This window comes from Martes martes (genome assembly GCF_963455335.1).
Source record: "Martes martes genome assembly, chromosome: 9".
NCBI lineage: Eukaryota > Metazoa > Chordata > Mammalia > Carnivora > Mustelidae > Martes > Martes martes.
Window position 1 is genome coordinate 64,937,341 of NC_137896.1, and position 19,346 is coordinate 64,956,686.

At 56.3% G+C, this 19,346-nt stretch overlaps 1 protein-coding gene across 1 annotated transcript; it reads right to left on the reverse strand.

The window, feature by feature from the left end:
- Positions 1-1,102: 1,102 nt before the first annotated feature.
- Positions 1,103-18,453, reverse strand: FAM178B (family with sequence similarity 178 member B). The gene is made up of 5 exons (XM_080813874.1): positions 18,375-18,453; positions 17,526-17,651; positions 3,436-3,513; positions 2,956-3,108; positions 1,103-1,468 (listed from the first exon to the last, which is right to left on the reverse strand). The coding sequence occupies exons 1-5, from the start codon at positions 18,423-18,425 to the stop codon at positions 1,439-1,441; spliced, it is 438 nt and encodes a 145-aa protein (XP_080670000.1). The 5' UTR covers positions 18,426-18,453; the 3' UTR covers positions 1,103-1,438.
- Between the last annotated feature and the right edge of the window lie 893 nt (positions 18,454-19,346).

Consider the following 19,346-nt stretch of genomic DNA (forward strand, 5'->3'; position numbering starts at 1 on the left):
CCCAGGTCCCAGCCTTCTGGGTGAGGGAGGCAGCTGTGTCTAAAACAGCCCCAGGGGGGCACCTGGGTGGCTCAGTAGGTTAAGCATCCAACTCTTGATCTTGGCTCAGGTCTTGATCTCAGGATCATGAATTCAAGCCCTGAGTTGGGCTCCACGCTGGGTGTGGAGCCTACTTAAGTAAAACAAAACAAGCAAACAAATAAATAAGACAGGCCCAGGAAGTGATGGGCTACCCTTCAGGTCTCCAAATTGAGCCACTTGCCCTGAAGGTCCTTTATGGGGGGGGAGTCTTTCTCCTAGTTAGCCTGCCCTGCCCCTGTGGCATAAAAGAACAAGGGAAAGGGGCATATAAACAGAGAAAGTCGTAAGCACCAGCCATGGTGAAACTGTTGGCACACACTCGGCTTGAGGTGATGAATGGGCACGGGCCAGGGGTGTAGGGGTGATATTCTGCTACTTCCATGTCTTATGGACCCTGCAAAACCCTCTCCCAACCCAGAGTTGGGAGGAGCCTGATGCTAAAATGGATTCTTGGGGTTGGAGGAATAGACAGAGAATGAGCATACCCAAGGATCTCGCCGGCTTGCTCAGGGCCCATTTGCTTCTCAAGGGGGGTGGGTCAAAGACATCCAGCACTTCCTGAAGAATCAGAGCAAGGGTAAGGCTGAGGGAAAGCAACAGCAGTATCCAGAACTGTCTTTTGGCCCCTACCGTCCATCCCCCATTCCCCACTTCTAAGTCTGTGGAGTTGATTTCAGAACTCAACAATAAACTGAATTAAGTGTAATTACACTCCTGACCCACCAGCTCAGTCTGTGGACTGTCCACGGAGAGGGCAGTGAGTAAGGGGGGTGGGGTGTAGTCCCAGACCAGGTCCAAACCCATGCTCCCTGGCCCTCCTGCCTGTGTTTCTGACAGGAATAACTTCCCTCAGGATTTACAAACAGCCTTCTGGGACAGGGGGTGGAGCCTAAGAGGACCACATCACATGACTGTCAGAGGTGGGAACTCAGCGCAGTCCCAGTAGAGAGATGTCAGGAAACTGGACCCTGGGCAAGAGCCCTCAGGACAGGGATTGAAGGAAATCTTCCAAACCACCGATGCTGAAATAAGACTTTAGTGTGCACAAAGAAAGCTCACATTAGTGACAGAGAGAGGAAGGAGGGTGAGGAGGGCCCAGGAGGCCCTGGGAAACCGGAGAGTGGAGACAAAGGCCTTGGGGCAGAGGAGACAGCTGGGAGGGAAGGAGGGCTGAGGGGTGGGCCAGGCAGGGAGACATATCCGTTGCCTGGTGGGGGTCAGGGGCAGTATGGAAGCAGGCTCTCACTTCATCACACTGGCCCTCCTCTGGTCTCTGTTCTTCGCTTCCTCCTGTTGCTTGAGCCCCATTCACTTCCAGCCAGAGCCAAGAGCTGGGGACCAGCTGTGCCCTGCTCTTTTAGTCTTTCCAGGGGCTGAAGTACTGGGCCTGTGGCAAGGAGGAAAACAATGCGATGGCCCTGGGGCCGGGTGACTGTCCAGCGTCAACACCTGCTACAGGCCTCCTCGTGCCAGGTGCTGAGCTACAAAAGTCCTGTGGCTCCCCATCCAGAAGAGGACATGGCAGGTCAAGAGGCCGCTTGAGCACAGCACATGGGTGCTCTGTCTGGGTGCCCTCTACTCATGGCCTGAAGGCCCAGAGCAGTGTGACAGGAAGGTGGGGCCTGCCCCCTGACATGGCCAGGCCACAAAGCACTTTTCCCTTTTTTTTTCACGACAAACACACTGTTTCCCACCAGAGACTAGTGTGATCTAGTTCCTCGGGGATTGTGGGTGAGGTCTGCTCTCCAGCTTTCTCAGAGACTTGCGAAATCTGAGACCCAAGCCACAGCCTGTGGCCAATGTGTCAGCCCCAAGTCAGAGGTTACAGGAGGAAGGATGAGCAGAGAAGTCAGAGGATAGAGACGTTGGGAGCTGAGGGAGGATGGGAGGAGAGATGCTCACCAGACCCAGCCTGTCTCCATCAGGGTTGGGGGCTAGGGGAGAGAACAGTCCTCAAGGCAGCTGATACTGCTTGTCAGAGGGACAGAGGCCAGAAGAGATGCTATCTGAGCGGGGCTTGGACTGTGCTTAAGTCTGCAGGTTTGAGGGGCACCTGGGTGGCTCAGTCGGTTAAGCGGCTGCCTTCGGCTCAGGTCATGATCCCAGGATCCTGAGATCTAGCCCTGCGTTGGGCTCTCTGCTTGGCGAGGAGTCTGCTTCTCCCTCTCCCCCTACCTGGTCATGCTCTCTTTCTCAAATAAATAAAATCTTAAAAAAAAAAAAAAAAGAAAAAAAAAAAAGAAAGAAAGTCTGCAGGCTTGGGAGTCAGACTGGATTTCTAGCCTGGTTCTGACATTTATACACTGCCTTCGGGATGGGGCAAGCTATTTAACCTCTCAGTGACTCTGGTTAGCTTGCTCATCTGTAAAATGGGATGGTAATAGTACCTGTCTCATGGGGGTTATCTTGCTTTGTGGAGAAAGTGGATCTTTGTTCAATATGTATGAGCTATGAATATTATTCCCTAAGAGAGCCTGACAAAAATCAGGGGCATGGAGCTTGTTGCTCCTGAAATTGGAGGGGCCAGGGCAGGCTGAGAGTAGGAGTAGGAGGCCAGCCTCAGGCCCGCAAGGCAAGTGCTCAGAGGGGTAAAGCTGGTGCCTAAGGTGCCCCTTCTTGGCGCTGCTTACTGCTCCTCCTCTCCAGGGCGAAGTTTTTCTTCGCATTTGGCCAGGAGTTGGCCTCTCTATCTTCCCCTTACTACATCCCTGCACGGGGCTTGGCTTCTCGGTGACCATGGTGAAGGTCCTCTGAGGCATCTCTACCCACCTGCCAGTCAGGAGCTGCCATGGGGGTGGATACACTGCCAGCTCTGGTCAGCCTGCCTGACCACTTCCCTCCCCTCCCAAGTCTAGGGCCCGGAGGGGTTGCCACCTGGGGCTGGCAGTGGGCCAGCAGCTCCTGCCAGCGAATATAGGTCTGGGCCGCCAGGTCCTTGAGTCTGGTCCGGTGCATGGCCTGGGGGCTCTCCCGGATATGGGTGCTGATGTGACGGTCCAGTTGCACGCACAGCAGCTGCAGCTCCCCCTGCAGGGGTGGGGGAAGTGCATGGAGGAGGGTGTTACATAGGCCAGGCCCCTCTACAGAATGGGAGGAGGGGGCAAGAAATCAGAGAAAGAGGGATGCATTTGAATGACTACTCTGAAGTAGGGCAGGAAAGGGAGGAGAGGAACAGGGCAGCCACTGGGAGGTCGGGTCAGGATCCCCTGGGAATGCCCTGTGGGACGCTGGGAGGAGAGAGCCTGGCTCCCCTAGGCCCACTTCTTCCAGAGCCTCCCACTCTTTCAGAGTCTCCCACTCTTTGCAGCTCCCAACAGTGCACTGGCCTCCATCTCAGCCTCTTGGGAGACTCACCCACTGGTCTGGAGTAATGTCCTGGCAGCTGACCACCACCCCGGCCAGTGTCAGCAGGCTGTGGCATAGGTAGCAGGCCTGGAAAGAGCACAGAGAGACAGGCTCTCCTCAGTCCGTCACCTCCAGACTCCATGCTTGCAGGCCTGGGGTGGGGACTCAGCCCACTGCTGGGGCTTCCAGTCACAGTCTCTGGGGAGGTATCCTAATGGAGGGCTGTGGACCCCCTGGCTCAGAACCCTCCCTCCGATGGATGATTGTCCTTCCTTCATTCAGAAGAAGAAGAAACCTCTGCCACCCAGAAACCCATCTTGTCCCTCAGGCCTGTCCCAGAGGCCCACAGAGAAAGCCTGCTGGGGAGAGGGGCCTGTCTACTCTTCCCTCTGCACGGGGTCTGTGGTCCTGCTCTGTTCCCTGAGGCACCCATGGCAGGTGCCACTATTCTCTAAGGAGGGGACATGGCCTCCTGGGTCAGCAGGACACCCCTTGTGTGGACAGTCAGACCGTGTTGACCCAAGGAGGCCAGCGAAGAGGGGAGAGGCAGACCGGAGATGGCTTCGGTTCAGCATCTGTACACTTACCCTCTGGCTCATACCCTTGCTCTTGCCCCCTCGACATTCTGAGGGGTACAGACAGGACAAAGGCCAATTCCATTGGCTCAGGGAATGGTTGGATCCCAGGGTGGCCCTGGACTCCATCAGCACCCATTCTTTTCTGGGGCTATGCAGACAAAGAGAGGCACAGGGAGGGGAGCACCCTCAAAGACAGGCGTGGCTTCTGCCGTGAAAGACAGCCTGCTCCTGGCAGTCTGAACTCCTCCACTCAAAAGTGCCCGTCGCCCTGTCCCCTTTAGACTCCTACGTCTAAGGCAGGGAGGGGGACAGGAAACGCCCCCACTGTTGCGCCCATTGCAGATAACTAGCTCTGAGGCTGAGCTGGGATGGGAAAGGCGAGCTCTGGAGAAGGCCGGCAGGGCCTGGTAACAACAGGGCTGGAGTTCAGAACCAGCCCAAGACTCCCCTGTGCCCCTACCTCCCCTGTCTGTCTCATCCAGAAACAGCAGCACCACTCTGCACAGACCTTGTGAGGGCAGAAGCCAGAACCATTTTTGAGGGCATCAGACACGGTACTCTGGAGGACTGTCTTGTTTGTTTGTTTTAAAGATTCCATCTATTTATTTGACAGAGAGAGAGCACAAGCAGGGGGAGTGGCAGAGGGAGAGGGAGAAGCAGACTCCCCACTGAGCAGGTCCTGGATCCCAGGACCTGAGCAGAAGGCAGACCCTTAACCCACCAAGCCACCCAGCTGCCCCTGGAGTACTAACTTCTTGAACTCAAAATACCACAGTGCAAAAATCCTTAGAAGGGACACCACCCCACCTCCACCCCGGCAGCACCTGTCTTGCCCAGGACCCAAACTGTTCTTCAGCACCACAGCTGAGGCTCACGGGGGGCCTGACCCCAGAGCCTAGCCAGGTTGGGCAACACCGCACACGGCAGGCTGGGAGAAGACGCAGTGTGCAAAGCCCTGGGGACCACCAGCGAGCTTCCAAGCAGGACCGCCCGAGGTGGGGCGAGACCCAGTTTCTGAGCCAGCTGCCCCTGCGGGGTCCTGCAGCTGCCTAGGCCTGCATCCCCCATCTGGGCTGGCAAGCTGCTGCTTCCCCCCAGGCTCCCCTTCCCCAGCCTGGCCTCGCCTTGAGGAGGTCCACAGCATTCAGAACTCCTTCTCAGTCTGCAGCCCTGGCAAAAGGCTCCCGCCGCCCCCACCGCCCCCATAAAGCAGGCACAGGCCTGTGGGCCAGACACTGTTCCTTGACTAAGACAGACCCACAAACACTTAGACATTAGAAAAAGATACTTCAGGAAGGTAGTCATTTGGTCAACAAACACTGACTCTTCGCTTCCCCATGGACCAAAAAGAGAAAGGGTCCTTCTAGGATTTTTTTTCTATTTTTCTGGTTGGGGAGGGGGTGGGATGCAGCTCAGAAGGCTTCTAGGAGGAAGTGACTAAGCCTAGCCCAGGCCTCAAAGGAACAGTAGGATCAGAGGTGAAGATGGCCCTGTGCCGGTGGGGGCAGGGCGGAGATTGCAACACCAGACACATCCTAGGGCTAATGCAAGAAACAGAGGCAGGGCTGTTGGGGGACCGGCCACCAGGTAGCTGGGCTGGAGCAGGGTGGAAGGAGGGGGCCCCCTGAAGACCAGGCTGGCCCCGGAGGGCGGGGGGCAGTGGGCAGTGGAGGTGGTTCAAGGGTCTTGAGCAGGGAGGCTGCTCTGTGGGGGACAGACTGCCGCCCCCCCCCCCCGCCCCCAGACAGTCAGACAGGAGGCATCAGAATCAGTTGAGATGGAAAACGACCAGCAAGAAAATGTGGCTGTCTCTGACAGAAAGGACTGTAGGACAGCCTTCATCATTTCTTTCCTAAGCTTATTTTCCTACAGTGTGTGTGCTTTACTCCTATAATCTGAATACAATTAAAGTTAATTTAAAATGAGACAATACCAGAGTCTCTTGGGTTTGGGGTGGGTGTGGGGCAAGGGAGACAGACATGTGACCCTGAAAAGGAGCTGCACTCTCAGGACCCAGGCCCCTGCTTGAGAAGGCACTGAGCAAGCTGCTAGCAAGAGGTGCCGTGGCGGGAGACACCAAGGAAAACACCCAGGGGCCACAGAGCCATCCTCTGTCAGAGGAAGGCCAGGAGAGGGAGAGGCGGAGAGGGCCTGAGAGATCTTTGCATTTCAGAGGCCCCAGTGCTGGGGCTAAAAGGGACCTCGGAGCCACCCTGGGATTGGTACAGAGGCCAGTCTCTGTGTCTGGGAGGGGGTGGAGGGTGGGGGGGTGGTCTCAGGCACCCCTACCCCTCCCCCCTGCTGCCCCCCACCCCCAGCCCAGGGCAGAATCTATCTTCCTAAGTGGGAGGCATGGTGAAGATGGGTCCAGGATCTGAGGAACGCCCTGGAGGAAAACTCGTGCAGTGGGGATTGACTGAGAAAAAAAGCAGCAGAACTAGGGACTACTTGAGTGCACAAGGACGGGTTTCACAACTTCATTCTTAATGCCGATTCCCATCATTGAATCCAGGGGGAAAATCCCAGGGAAACTATTCTGAATGTGTGTTTTTGGGGAGAGGGGGTGGGAATAGCAAGAAGGAAATGGTGGCTCTGAAGCTAATCCCCGTGGACCGAATGTTATCAGATGTATTTCCCCAAGGGGGAAGAAAACCTTGCCCACTACCTGGACCGAATGTTATCAGATGTATTTCCCCAAGGGGGAAGAAAACCTTGCCCACTACCTGCAAGGAAGGCTGAGGGCATTTTATTTCCTTGTCCTCAAGGGTGACCCCTGGAGTTGGGCCTAAGTGAGGCCCTTTAAGGAAGACTGATCCAGCTTGGGGGATAGAATTCCACCTGTGCCCAGAAATCCCTACAAAGACAGCAGTCTTTACGGTAGTGTTTTTTTGGGGAAAAAAAAGATTTCACATGGCATGGGTAGTGCCCAGCCCATATGGTCCTCCTCCTTCCCCTAGACCCAGACCCAGAGCCCCAGCGTTGAGGTCAGAGAGCATCTGATCTCATCCAGACAGCCGGACAGATGGTGGCACTGGGTGCACGCAAAGCTTCTTCTGCACCCCACCCCCGGCCCTGTTTTGTGAAGGTCCGAGAAGCACACATCAGCAGAACTGGGGCTCTGGCAAGGAGGGGGCTGTGCCTGAGCCTCCTTCCTCAGAGAGGAAGGCCCGGAGCACCAGCAGCAGTGGGGAGAGCGGCCATTCCTGGGGACACAAAGTAAACAGCCAGGTTGTGGGAGCTGCGTTTCCTGTTCCAGTCACGCTGTGGCCAGCTCCTGAACTTAGCAAGCCCATTCCTGCCCTGGCTGGCACCACAGAGACACAGGGCTCTGTCTTCCCTTTCAAGATGGGGAAGGGAAGCTGGGTGGAGGCCATGCAGCAGCTGGGCTGGTAGACGAAGAGGCCCAAGCCCTCTCCCTCTGCCTGCTTCCATTGCCTCCACAGCTGGAAGGACAAGGTGGCCCTTTCCTCACCTGAGGCAACTTCCAAGTCCCTAGGGTCATGTGTTGGAGGGGATGTAGTAGTCAGTGTGGATTCAGGGTTAAAGGGTAGTGCAAAGACACTCCTTGGGGTTGGGGAGGAGGGTGCTATGCTTCTCAGGCCTTCAGAATCTTGTCTGAGAAATGGGCCCCCAGCAGTGCAGGCTGCCCAGCTCTTCCCCCACTGGGGGTCAGCGGAGGCTTGGGAAGCCCCCATGGAAAAGAGAGCCAGGGAAACCTCAGTCAGCAACTCGGGGAAAGGCAGAGTCCGAGGTTAAGGGTGAGAAGTGGGACGTGCCTAGACCCAATGCTGACAAGATGAGACGATGCCCCGCCAGCGAGGCCTGTAGCTTTCATTTTCTGGGTCTCTCTCCACAGTGCAACAGGCCAACTTTTCTGGGAAGTTCTATGCATGATGCCTTCTTCCTGGCTCTAGAGCCTTAAAAAGCCCTGCCCTCCCCCTGAGGAAGGATGACAAGGATGAGAGATAGGCCTTGTCACCCTCTGAGGCAGGGAGGAGGAGGGGAAGGTCAGAGTCTCCTTTTTCTGACCCCGCTAGTTCTCACCCCAGGAACCACCAGCCAAGGCTCCATTTGCAGCACTTTCGTCATAAGACAGAAGGAAAAAAGGGTGAACATTTCCCAGACACTTCACCCTTTAGAAAATTCCCCTCTAGCTAATGCCAAGGGAGCAGGCTGTGGCCTGGGTTATTTACACAAAAATAGGGCAGAAAGGAGGAGGCAGAGGCTCTCCCAGGAAGTCACTCACTCTGGCCCTCTGGCCGGAACCCGATGGTTTCTCCCGCCTCAGGTCATGACCAAGAATCTAGGCTTGCCCCAGGCAAGTGTCCAAATCAAGCCCTTTCCCTGGAAGCTGCCAAGCTGGGTGGGCATCCTGTGGGAGCATGTTCAGCCAGGCTCTGGGACAGCTGCTGGGAGGGGGATTGGAAGGGGGACACAAAGGCTGACTCAGGAACACCTGCTGGGGAAAATTGAGACTCACCCAGAAAAACATGGCCTTCCCAGCCTGGCTGCTGGGGCCAAGGGGCTTCTGCTCAGAATGCTGGCCCTGAAGGGCCTACAGGTGCCCGCTCCCTGCTTGGGATGCAGGGACCCCAGAGCAGCCTCCTTTGCTTTCATCTGTCCATGCTCACAAGCCCTGGGTGGGGGGTGTGTGACTGCGTGGCTGCTGGGGGTGGGGTGGGGGACCTACATTCAGTCACAGTCTGGCTGGGTTGCTCTCAGCCCTGTCCAGAGCGCCCGACGCTGGACCCCAGGGGGAGAATTCCACATAGGTCCCATCCCTGCCTCATGTGGGTTTTTGTTTCTGTTGGACACAGATGTACACACACATGCTGAGGGTCAACTCTAGAACCAATCTGGTCTGGGAGAGCCTGGAGCAGCTCCAGTCTGTCTACCCAGGCAGATTTCAGACCCAAGGATAGAGCTAGGCCTCCACAAATTCTTTTTCTTTCTTTTTTTTTTTTTTTAGATCAAATTTAAACCCACACCACTTCACAGGGCCCAGACCCAGCAGGGCTCCCAGAGAGGCCTAATGATTCTCATTTTGAGCAGATGTGGAAGCTGAGCTTGGAGAGATCCCCTGACTGCATGACCATCTCCAATAAGGGTTAGGTCTGAAGCAGATGTCTGTACTCCCTCCCTAAGGCTGACAAGTTCTGTGTGTGTGCGCGCGTGCGCGTGTATTTCCCATAAAGGGGATTTAAAGGGAGACACCCTCTTTCAGAAGGAACAAGTCCCTCTACACTGCACAACAGAGGTTCAAGGGCCTGTTAGCCACAGGACAGAGAGAGAATGAGGCTGCGCCCCAGGACAGGGAGTGGGGCCCCAGGCCTGAGCCCCAAGGGCATGGTCTCAGTACTCTACCACAGGATGGGCAAACAACAACAACAATAATGAGTAATGAGTAAAACTGAGGTAGGGCTACTTAGAGGCCCCAGGCCAAGAGCCTCAGTCTGGTGGAGAGAGCCAAACCTTGTCCAGCTGGTATGGTCATAGAACACAAGATGAGAGGGGATGCATTTTTCTAGGTGAACCCCGTCTAGATGGGTCCTGGAGTGTGGCACCTGCCATCATCTCTAGGACGCTATTTCTTCCCTGTGCCCATAGGCAAACTGCCTGACCTACTCCCCTTGCTCAAGCTGCTCCTGCTCCAAGGTTACTCCCTGACTTTGGCTTGGGCCAGCACGAAAGCCGCAAGCAGAGGGCTGTGACCCAAAGAAAGCAGAGTTTGGAAGAGACTCGGACCAGGACGGGTCATCAGTAGTGAGAGCTCACAAGAAGGAGATGACAAGGATGCATGACCGATAATTAGGAAATGAGAGGGTGACACGACACCTCTCCTTAGCCCAGGGTCCCTGAAGGCACAAAGCACAGAGGCCGAAGAGCAGATGTCACAGGCAGGGAGGGCCTGTCACACTTATCCTTCAGCTTACAAGGCCAGACACTTAATTCTGTAAGTGAAAGTGCCTATTTGGGCACGGGGGTGGGGGGAGCCCTCAACATGGAGCAGGGATGAGGCCAGCTGAGGGTGATGGGAGACAGGCTGGCAGAGTCTGCCCAGAAACGGGACTTCTGGCTCAGCTGCTGCCTGGAAAGCTGGCTCTGGGGTCCCCCCGCTGGGCAGCCAGGCGGGTAGTGTCTACGGGGCCTGCTGCAGGACCTCAGAGGTCCAGCCCGCCTGCTCCGATGCTTCCAGATGCCCAGAGAGTAAGTGCAGACACTCCAGACCCTGAACTCCAGACAGACAAAGACATTCTCTTTTAAGTTTTATCTCAAATTTGGGATTGGTCCCTGCCCTTGGTACTGAGGACGAGGAGGGAACGAGGAGGCCCTGGCACAGCGGGGCAGGGGTGGGAAAGAGAAGAATCTGGAACAAAGACAGGAAGGCTGAGGGGTTTTAGTTCTGTGGACCTGCTGCAGGGAGGTTATCTCAGGGCTTCTGACCCATTCCTGTCTTCTGGGGGGAGGAACGAGGGGCTGTAGGCAAACCTTGGCTAGAGGGCTCCCACCCAGCCCACCCTTCCTTTCTGGCTTCCTGCTGGCCTCGGGGGTAGGGGAGATGACAAGCAGGGACTGGCTGGCTCTTCCTGCTCCTCCAGCTGGCACTAGAGACCCTGACCCCAGGGGGATCTGGACCGGAAGCTCAGCTTTGCTGATCACCCAGAGAAGAACAAGATTCTCTGTGCAAATGTTTGAGAATTTAGGATGGGCTATGCACAAGCACATCAGTATGTGGGTGCCGGTGCTGGACAGAACCACTGAAACCAGCCAGGGCGTGGGACACGGGCATCTGCCAGAGGCTGGAGAGCCCGTGGAGAGTCATGGCTTCCTCAAAAGCCATTTCCTCAAAAGCAATGGCTTCTTCTCTTTTGTATCTTTTCACTCCCTGAACTGTCTCCTGGTGTGCTGGCATGGGAAGACCCTGGAAAGCACTCAGTCCTTACACTTCCATGGATATGGGAAAGTAGGACCGTTGCCCATGACTGCAGACCAGGCTATGGGCATCCATGGTTTTTGGGTGCCCAGGATCCTGGCCCCTCCTTTGTCAGAGTGTCGCAGCCTCCAATTCCCTATACTCCATCCACGGCAATGACTTCAATCCTGACCCTGGGGAAAGACATGTGACCTGGGCCAGCCACTGTATGCCTGCCGATTTGACTGGCTTGCAGATGAGGCAAGCCAATGAGACTCAACTCTGGGATTCCGGTTAGGACTCTAGGATAGAAGTTCTTTCTTTCCCCCTGGCTAGGGCTGCTAAGGGAAGGACATAAGCCTGGAGTTTCTCAGGACCAGCAGGGAAAGCCTGCGTGGGAATATACCAAAGGGCAGAGCCAAGAGATGCAGAGAGCTGGGAGATGCTCAGCTCCGGGTCCAGCTGAGGCTGATGGGCTATTCCAGAACCTTCCAGGATGTGTGTCTGTGTTTCTATTACTACAAAGTCCTGGCAAAGACAGGGGAGAAGGACCAAAAAGGCAGTGAACAGAAGAGTAGTTGAGAAGGCCATAGCTTGCCTGGCAACTGCTCCTCTAACTGGGGAAATAAGTAAGGGACCTCACACACCTTTCCTGGTCCTCCTTAGGTGCGTGGTGGGAGCTGAGCCCAGGCTGCTTAGATGCAGCACTTAGAAGGCGCCGTCCCTGAGAAGGTATAGCCTGGGAGAAGAGACAAGGTGGCAGGGCTGGGTGCAGGGGAGGTGGCAAGTGTCCCTTCCAAAGGCTGTACCTGCCAGGGCACCCATTTAGTGGGAGCAGTGGGATGCTGCTGAGCTAGACTCTGGACCTGATCCTCAAAGGCGACTGTTTAGGTGTGTAAAGCAGCATATGGACAGGCCATGGGTCAGGTGAACAGACTGTAATGACCACGGGAATCCAAGGACAGGGGAGAGAGGCCAGGCATTGCCAGGAAGAAAGAACAGCAGGAGCAAAGATGTCTGGGGAAGATGGCTGCTGCCTGGAATCAAGTAGTGTGGTCTGACGTGTGGGAGAAAAGCTGTGGGGATGGCATAGGGCCCACTGACAGAGGGGCTGAATGTGATGGTTGTGATGAGATGGGCACTTAGGATTGCCTTTCCCTAAGTAAGACTGGGAAGAAGACAATCACAGGGTTGTCTAGAAGGACTCGAAAGATGGAAGAGATGGACTGTCAGGCCGGCCAGTGTCAGTGTCAGGTGAGTTGCCCTGCATGGAGCAAGGGCTGTGCCTGGGGGAGGTACCCCAAGAGTCCCAGGACCACTGGGCCTGGGGCTGAGAACAGGCTCAGAAGCTGCCTAACGAACCCAAGCCTGCCCTCCCCAGCTTCACTCTGTCACTTCAAGCCCTCCTTGCACATGTGCAAAGAAGCCAGAGTTCCTGGGACCCAAACAAAGCTGGTCTGGGCCTGGGCCATAAGTGGCCTTCAGCTGCTCACAAGTACCCATTCCGAAGAGGCTCGGGGACCTCCGAGGTGGGTGTGACCCAGGGCTGGTGCATGGATCTCCCCTCGGGGTCAGCTTCCCAGAGGCCATCTCTTTGAGGTTAATTTCAAAAGATGTTTGATGTTACTCAATTTGGAGGAAGGAAGGAGGAACCCAACACAGGCGAGGAGGAACTCAGGATTCCTGAATATCTATTTCTGTTTCTTCAAGCCAGTTCCTTTCTTCCCAATCCACCTAATCTTGCCCTGACCAAGGTCTCCAGCCCTGTGGGGAGGTTTCTCCCAACACTGCAGGGAAAGGGGCAAGAAATGAGGACAGACATTTGTAGGTGAGACAGCAGAGGGTACGGGGAGAGGGAGAGGCCCCTGCTCCCCCTGGCTTCTGGCTAACACAGGGCAAGGGGCCTGAGCTCCAGCCAAGCCTGAGGGACTATGTCCCCTTGCCGGTGCTGAGTGTCTGCGGGAGAGGCAGAGCCAGGCACAGAGCTGCCAGGGCCTCAGGGCACCCTCCCTGCCCACTCCCCACAACCTCCCAAACCACACCCCAGTCGCTCCAGCAGCTCTTGGCAGGGTCACCAGACGCAGGGGCAGGCCAGCAGGAGCAAAAGCAGTCAGACGTGTTTGTCAGCTCTATTAACACAAGGGCAGACCACAAAAGATATACGGAGATACACACAACACATATGCACACAGACATACATGCTCACATCCAGACACACACGCACGTGTGCTCGTGCATGTGCACACACACACACGTGTGTGTGTTTGTGCGTGCACGCGTCAGGCCCACAGCCTCTGTAGAAGATGTGCAGAGACCCAGGGGTGAGGTGCAAAGGAGTTCGTGCAGCAGGACAGAGTCTGTTTACCCCAGAGCATCACTCAAGCGTGGCGTACTCACCCACCCCTGCATAAAAACCAACTCCTTACACACGCACTTCTCCAACACACAAGCAATCCCCAAGCCTTGGAAGCACAGAGCCAGACAGCACTTGGTGTGCACGGTGAGTAAGCTGATGGGAGCCACCTGAGGTCCCCAGGCTCAGTCCCACCACTGGCCCCCCTGGGGGTGGGAGCAGACCATCACAGATACAGAGTCCTTAGCGGGCCCCACGCTGTGGGTCCCATGAGGACACTCAGCAGGTTGTGTGGGGGACATGCCCCGGAAGAAAGGGAGACAGGAACCCAGCTCCTGGTGCCTCAAATGTCCCAGATTTCACCAAACTGGGGGAAAACTTCCATCCCACTGTAAAGATGCTGGTTCTGTAGACCTTCAGAATCCCCGGGGGGGGGCGGGGCATGGGACAAAAAAAGTTCCTTCATTATAGCAAATGGCCTGAGGAAAAGCAAGAAACAACAGGAAAGTATGGTGAATAGAATATACAATGGCGGGTCCAAAAAGACCAAAACATCAAGAATCGCAATAAAAGTGAATAGGCCGAGACTCTGAGATTGGGCAGAATGGCGCTAGACAAAACCTGGCCCAAGACAGTTCATGCAAGCCACAACTCCTGGTTTTGGGGTTGGGAGGCTGAGAGGGGTACTTTGAAGAGACGGTAGCAAACTATGTCCAGTAACACGTTTGTCTGCAGGGCCATCAAAAGGACAGGCTCCCACCGGGTGCCCGGGGCCGCCCTGGTCTCTTACAGAACAGGATTCAAGGACCCAAGGGAAGTCCTGGGACGCCCACTCTGCAATTGCCTCCTACATTAAAACATCCTCTCCACTTCTCTCAGCTGAACAGGCACCTGGCTCTTGAGGGTCCGTCTCACTCTGACTTAGACATTTATTCTCCCCCAGGACAGCCCTGCTCAAACCAGGCGAGCACAAGGCCTCCAGCAACCACCAAAGGGCTGAGCAACCATTTCTTTACCAAAAGCACCTGAAAATGCCCAAAGTGTTTTTCTCATCTCGCCGGGAAGCAGAGTCTTAGACTCTATACAAGCTCGGCTGTGATTTGCTAGGACACTTCGTGCTCTGACCAGGCTGGGACAGCCAGCTAGTCCAGGCGGCCCCCACCCTGCCACAGCCTCCCCCCTCCCCCGGCCCCCCTGCGATCCCACAGCCAGACCAGCTCGCTGCTTTTGTTGTTCTTGGTGGTGACCAGTCCCAGGCAGGAATCTCACCAGCTGTAATTGCAAACAATGAGCTGCGACTGGTTCTCTGGTGAGCAGGTAAGGCTTCTGAAGTCAACACAAGATGCTCCAACACTAGATGCTTCCACTATACACCCTCACAGCCCTCACGAAACAAGGACTTCCAGAGACAAGGGGGGTGACACGGAGAGGCTGATTGGAGGGCATGCAGAGGGAGGGTTCTGGAAACTGGGTAAGGAGAGTGGATGGCCCTAATGGAGTAGAAGGAGAGAATTTGGAGAGGGAGAGAGGAACTCAAACTGTGCTCATCCGTTTGTTCATTCATTCACTTATCCAGTGCCCAGTATACTGGGGCTGTGTGAGGCCCCCCTGTTGTGCCCACGGTCTAGCTGGGAAGACCCACCAGTAAAGGGTCAACTGCAAAGCCACAGGATCAGTGGGGAGAGAGTCAACCTCTGGGCAAGGGAGAGCAGCTCGCCCAGCCCCCAGGGAGGGCAGGCCAGGGAGGGGAGGAAGGCTGGGAGCTTCCTAGGAAAGGGAGGAGATTGAGCCAAGCCCCCCTCCACCCCCCAACACCACCCTGGGGCAAAGGAGGAGGTAGGGAGAGCAGGGGGAGGGGAGCCTGGCAGAAGTGTTTATCTGCAGGGCTGGAGGAGGGCTGTCACCCAGCCTCTCACAGGAAATCTCCCAGACAGGGGTAAGCAGGGCCTGGGGGATGGGGCTCAGCACAGCAGCCCCAAGGGCTGGGAAAGCCCTAATTTACTCCAGGCCGGTTGCCTCGGGCCAAGCTCACTCTGGCCTTAGTTTCCCCACTGCCCCTGGAGAGAAGGAAGGCAAAGACTTTGAGCCCTAGGGATGAAAAGGCTCAGCCCCAGCGCAGACCACCACTCCCTATAAAACAGGGCGGGTGACGCCGCTGCTCTTTTTGGTTGGTGAGTAGCCTGATCACCTTTGAAGATGAAACGTTCTCTGGCCTAATGAGGAGTCAGTTGGCCAAGGTGGGAGCAGGGTTGGGCTGTGGCAGCCTGGCACCTGCCCCACCTGGCCCCACCTGGTCACCACCCGCCCAGGGGGACAGAATGCTTCCCATTGCTGTGCAGACCCCCATGCCTGCACCAGCCCCTCCTTCTCCCCTTCTCCGAGCCAGTGCCCTTGCCCTCCTCTGCTCCTGGCTACCTCCCTGTCAGGCCAGAACCAATCCTAGATGGGCAGGAGAGGCAGCAAAGGCCTTGGAGAACTGCCTTGGCCTCATGTGCCTCCTTCACTGCCCTGGGCAGGGGCCCCCATCCTAGGCTTCTGGGACACCCTGTCAAGCCACCCTGAACCCTCCATGTTTCCAGGCCACAGAGGTCATTTCCAATATGGTAGCTGACCAGGGGGACACAGCTTCCTTTACATGCATGAGAACAGTGCTCAGAATAAAGGACACCCTCAGACCACTTACTCCTCTTCTTCCCTGGGTGTGGAACAGACATTTGCTACCAGATGGGCTCCTAAAAGCAAGGAGCCAAGTAGAGGCCTCTGGCCTGGTGGTCACAGCTCTGCTGGGTGTGGTCAGAGGAGTAGCCTCCAAAGTGTTTAAAGTGCAACAATCTTCACTGGGCAGATCAGCTACAACCCTTGTTCCCTTCTTTCTCTCCTTTTTCCTTCCCTCGGTCCAGCCTGGGGCCTGCCCGCTGTGTCCTGCTCAGGAGAAACCCTTCCCGCCCATGGACTGACCCCACCTCCTTTCTAGAGGCCCTGGAACATCCAAATGCAGCCTCCGCACCAGCTCATTTCTCAGGAAATTGTTGGGAGACAAGAATGGGTTCATGCACATGGCTCGGGCTCTCCTGGGAGGCAGGCAGCTGTCTCGTAAATGCACTAATATTAGGTACAACTCAAAGATAACTTTACCTACACTTTCCAAAAGAGGCACATACACCTGGGATTATCATATCTTCTTAATGGTTCATTTGTGTTCATTAAGTAAATTAATTCATTTATCTGATTTACAGAGCAATGCCCAAAGGGTGGACTTCTAGATCGTCAACATCCAACCTCCAAGTGAGCTTTTGGAATTACTACTTTCCTAAATTAGAAAGATCTCTATCTCCATTCCTCATCCTCGAGGCCCCAGGGAGAGGGGAGCCCACTGAGATCCACACCTCTCCCCCTGCCCTCCTCACCTCCCAGAGCCAAGCTTGGGGCTCCCACTTTGAAGCCCCTACATCCCACACCACTGCCCCTGCTTGACCTTCACCCCCAGGGTCTACAGTCTTCCCCATTCCAAACCGCACGACCTGCAGGCTCGGGGGTACCTCTTTGTCCCTGACTCCCGCCAGAGCTGGGCTTACAGAAGAGATGGGCAATGTCTGGAAAGTCAGGGGGCTGGAGGACAGGCGCCTGGGTGGCTCTGTCAGTTAAGTGGCTGACTTCAGCTCAGGTCAAGATCCCAGGGTTCTGGGATCAAACCCCAGCCCCATGTTGGGATCCCTGCTCAGAGGGAACCTGCTTCTCCCTCTCCCTCTGCCCCTCCCCTCTGCCCCCACTTGTGCGCTCTCTCAAGTAAATAAATAAACTTTAAAAAAAAAAAAAAGGAACAACTCGGGGGAAAGGCCAAAGGCTCAGCCTCAGTGGCAACCACGAGGAACAGGGAGGAGGGGCCCAGCTCCACTTCCCTCAGCAGCGTTTACCTCCTGCATCTCTCTAAATTGTGCTGTGCGGCTCACGGAGCACCCCAAGCTAACACATCCCTAACAGACCATAAAGGATGCAGCACAACCCCGGAGCAAGGCCAGGGGGCTGTGCACGCCCAAGCACACAGCGCCCCACTAGGCCTCCGTAAAGGGCACTAATTACAGGCTCTGCGGGGACGGTGAGCACCTCCTCTCACCAGAGGGAAGGAGCTTGCTGGAATTTTAAGGCCTTGGGGTTTTAGGAGGTCTGGCAGCATGAAGGCCCTGCAGGCCGGGCAGCATGGCCGGCCCTGCCTTTCCGCGAGCCCGGCTGACGCCGGCAGGCGCTGGGTGCTCACCTTGTGGTCTAGCTCAGCACTGGCCTTTGGCTGTTGCTCCTGGCCGGGTGGCAAGGTCACAGAGCCCAGATGCTGCCTGAGGGATGATGGCCTCATGAGACTCAGGAGCTGGCTGAGCAAAAACAGCTGGGAAGGAGAAGAGATGCTGTCATACAGGGGTGGTTGGGACACTGGGGGACTTGGCCGGCACCAGTAGGTCAGAGCATGGGCTCTGGAGCCAGACCACCAGCTTCCATGGCCTGGATCCCCCCTCACCGGTATGTCGTGTGGCCTCTTGGAGCCTTAGGGTCCTATCTGCAAAATGGAGACAACAGCACACCCTCTTCCCAGGACAGTAGAGTCACGCGTGCACATTGGGCCTGGCACAGGCTGAGCCTTCCTTTAAAGGAGTGAACCAAGATCTCTGTAGGCTGGGGATTTGATCCACCTCCCTGGAGGGAGCCCACAGGCTTGGAAGAATCAAGGCCCCCAGAGAGGGCCAGACCCTTCCTACCCCTAGCTACTGCTCGAGTCCCTCACTCCCCTGAACTTGCTGTGGGCTTGGAGAGGCATACAGAGGAGCAGAGGCTCTGAACCACCAGCCCCCTCTCCTGCGGGCTGCGCTTGCTCCCCATCACTCTGTCTGCCCCCATTTCTCCGCCCCCGCCCTTTTCCTTCCAGGGGATTTTAAAGCAAATCCAAACACTGTATCATTTTACCCATAAAGAGCTTTTCACCGAAAGGGATAAGGATTTCTTTCCCCAGCATGGTCACAGTATCATTCTCCTGCCCAGCAAAATTACCAAGAATTCCTTATATGCTCTAACACCACGTTCGGGTTTCTCTGATTGATCTCAAAAGTGTCCTTACCTGTTGTGTTGTTGGAATGGGGATTGCCCACCAGGGCCGCACACGGCACATGGTTGTTCCTTGATCTGCTAGCTGTCTCGCCCCCACCCCCCATGTAAACTGCTGACCTTCTCTGAACAAATGGGAGTGCTCCCACCCCTCCCAGGAACAGGGCCCAACGGAGTCCCGCTGTCTGCCGGAAGCCACTCCTTCTGGCCCAGCCCCTGCACCTGGTTTGGGCAGCCTGGGTTCAGCCCCAACAAGGACCCTTCAGCTGCCCTGGAGCTAACTTGTGGTCAGGACAGAGGCAGGCAGTATGTGGGCCCTTGGCGCCTCTGGGCCCACCAGCCACCCTGGGAGAGTGGGGGATGCAGATGGAAGGAGCAGAGACATCGGAGTTCACAGATGCACCATCTTTTTAGATGTAACAGGTGTAGGCTGGCCCAAAGGGCTTAGGCCCAACCCCCGAGCCCAGCTCCCTGCTCGAGCCCAGCTCCCTGCTCGAGCCCAGCCTTGCCCGGCACACCTGGCTTCCTCTCCCTGACTCACCCGAAGACACCTGCTCAGCATCTCAGCCGGCCACAGGCTTAGACAGCCCACAAGAGCAGCTGGGCTGAGGGCTAGGAGACAGGCCTAGGGCCTCGGCTCCTGGAAGGGGGCCAGGGCTTCTTGGCCTCGTGTCCGATCCCTTTAGGAAGGGAGAGGAGGAGGCAGGGAAAGAGAGAAGGTTCCAGGCGAAGAGAGGCACCATCTGGAGCTTCCCCCAGCCCAGAGCTGTGCCGTCTCGCTCAGGCCTTGCAACGCTGGGGATGGTTTCCAAAAGGGCCCTGCCTGCTTGGGGATCACAGCTATGCAGCCCACGCCCCCAGAAGCTGTCCTCAGGCAGGCAGCCTTGCCCCAGCTAGACCCTCCCTGCTACGGGAGCCCTGGGCGAGGCCACAACAGCAGCTCGGGGGCTCCGCTAGCTCCCCTGTTTTTCCTCCCCATGAAAAC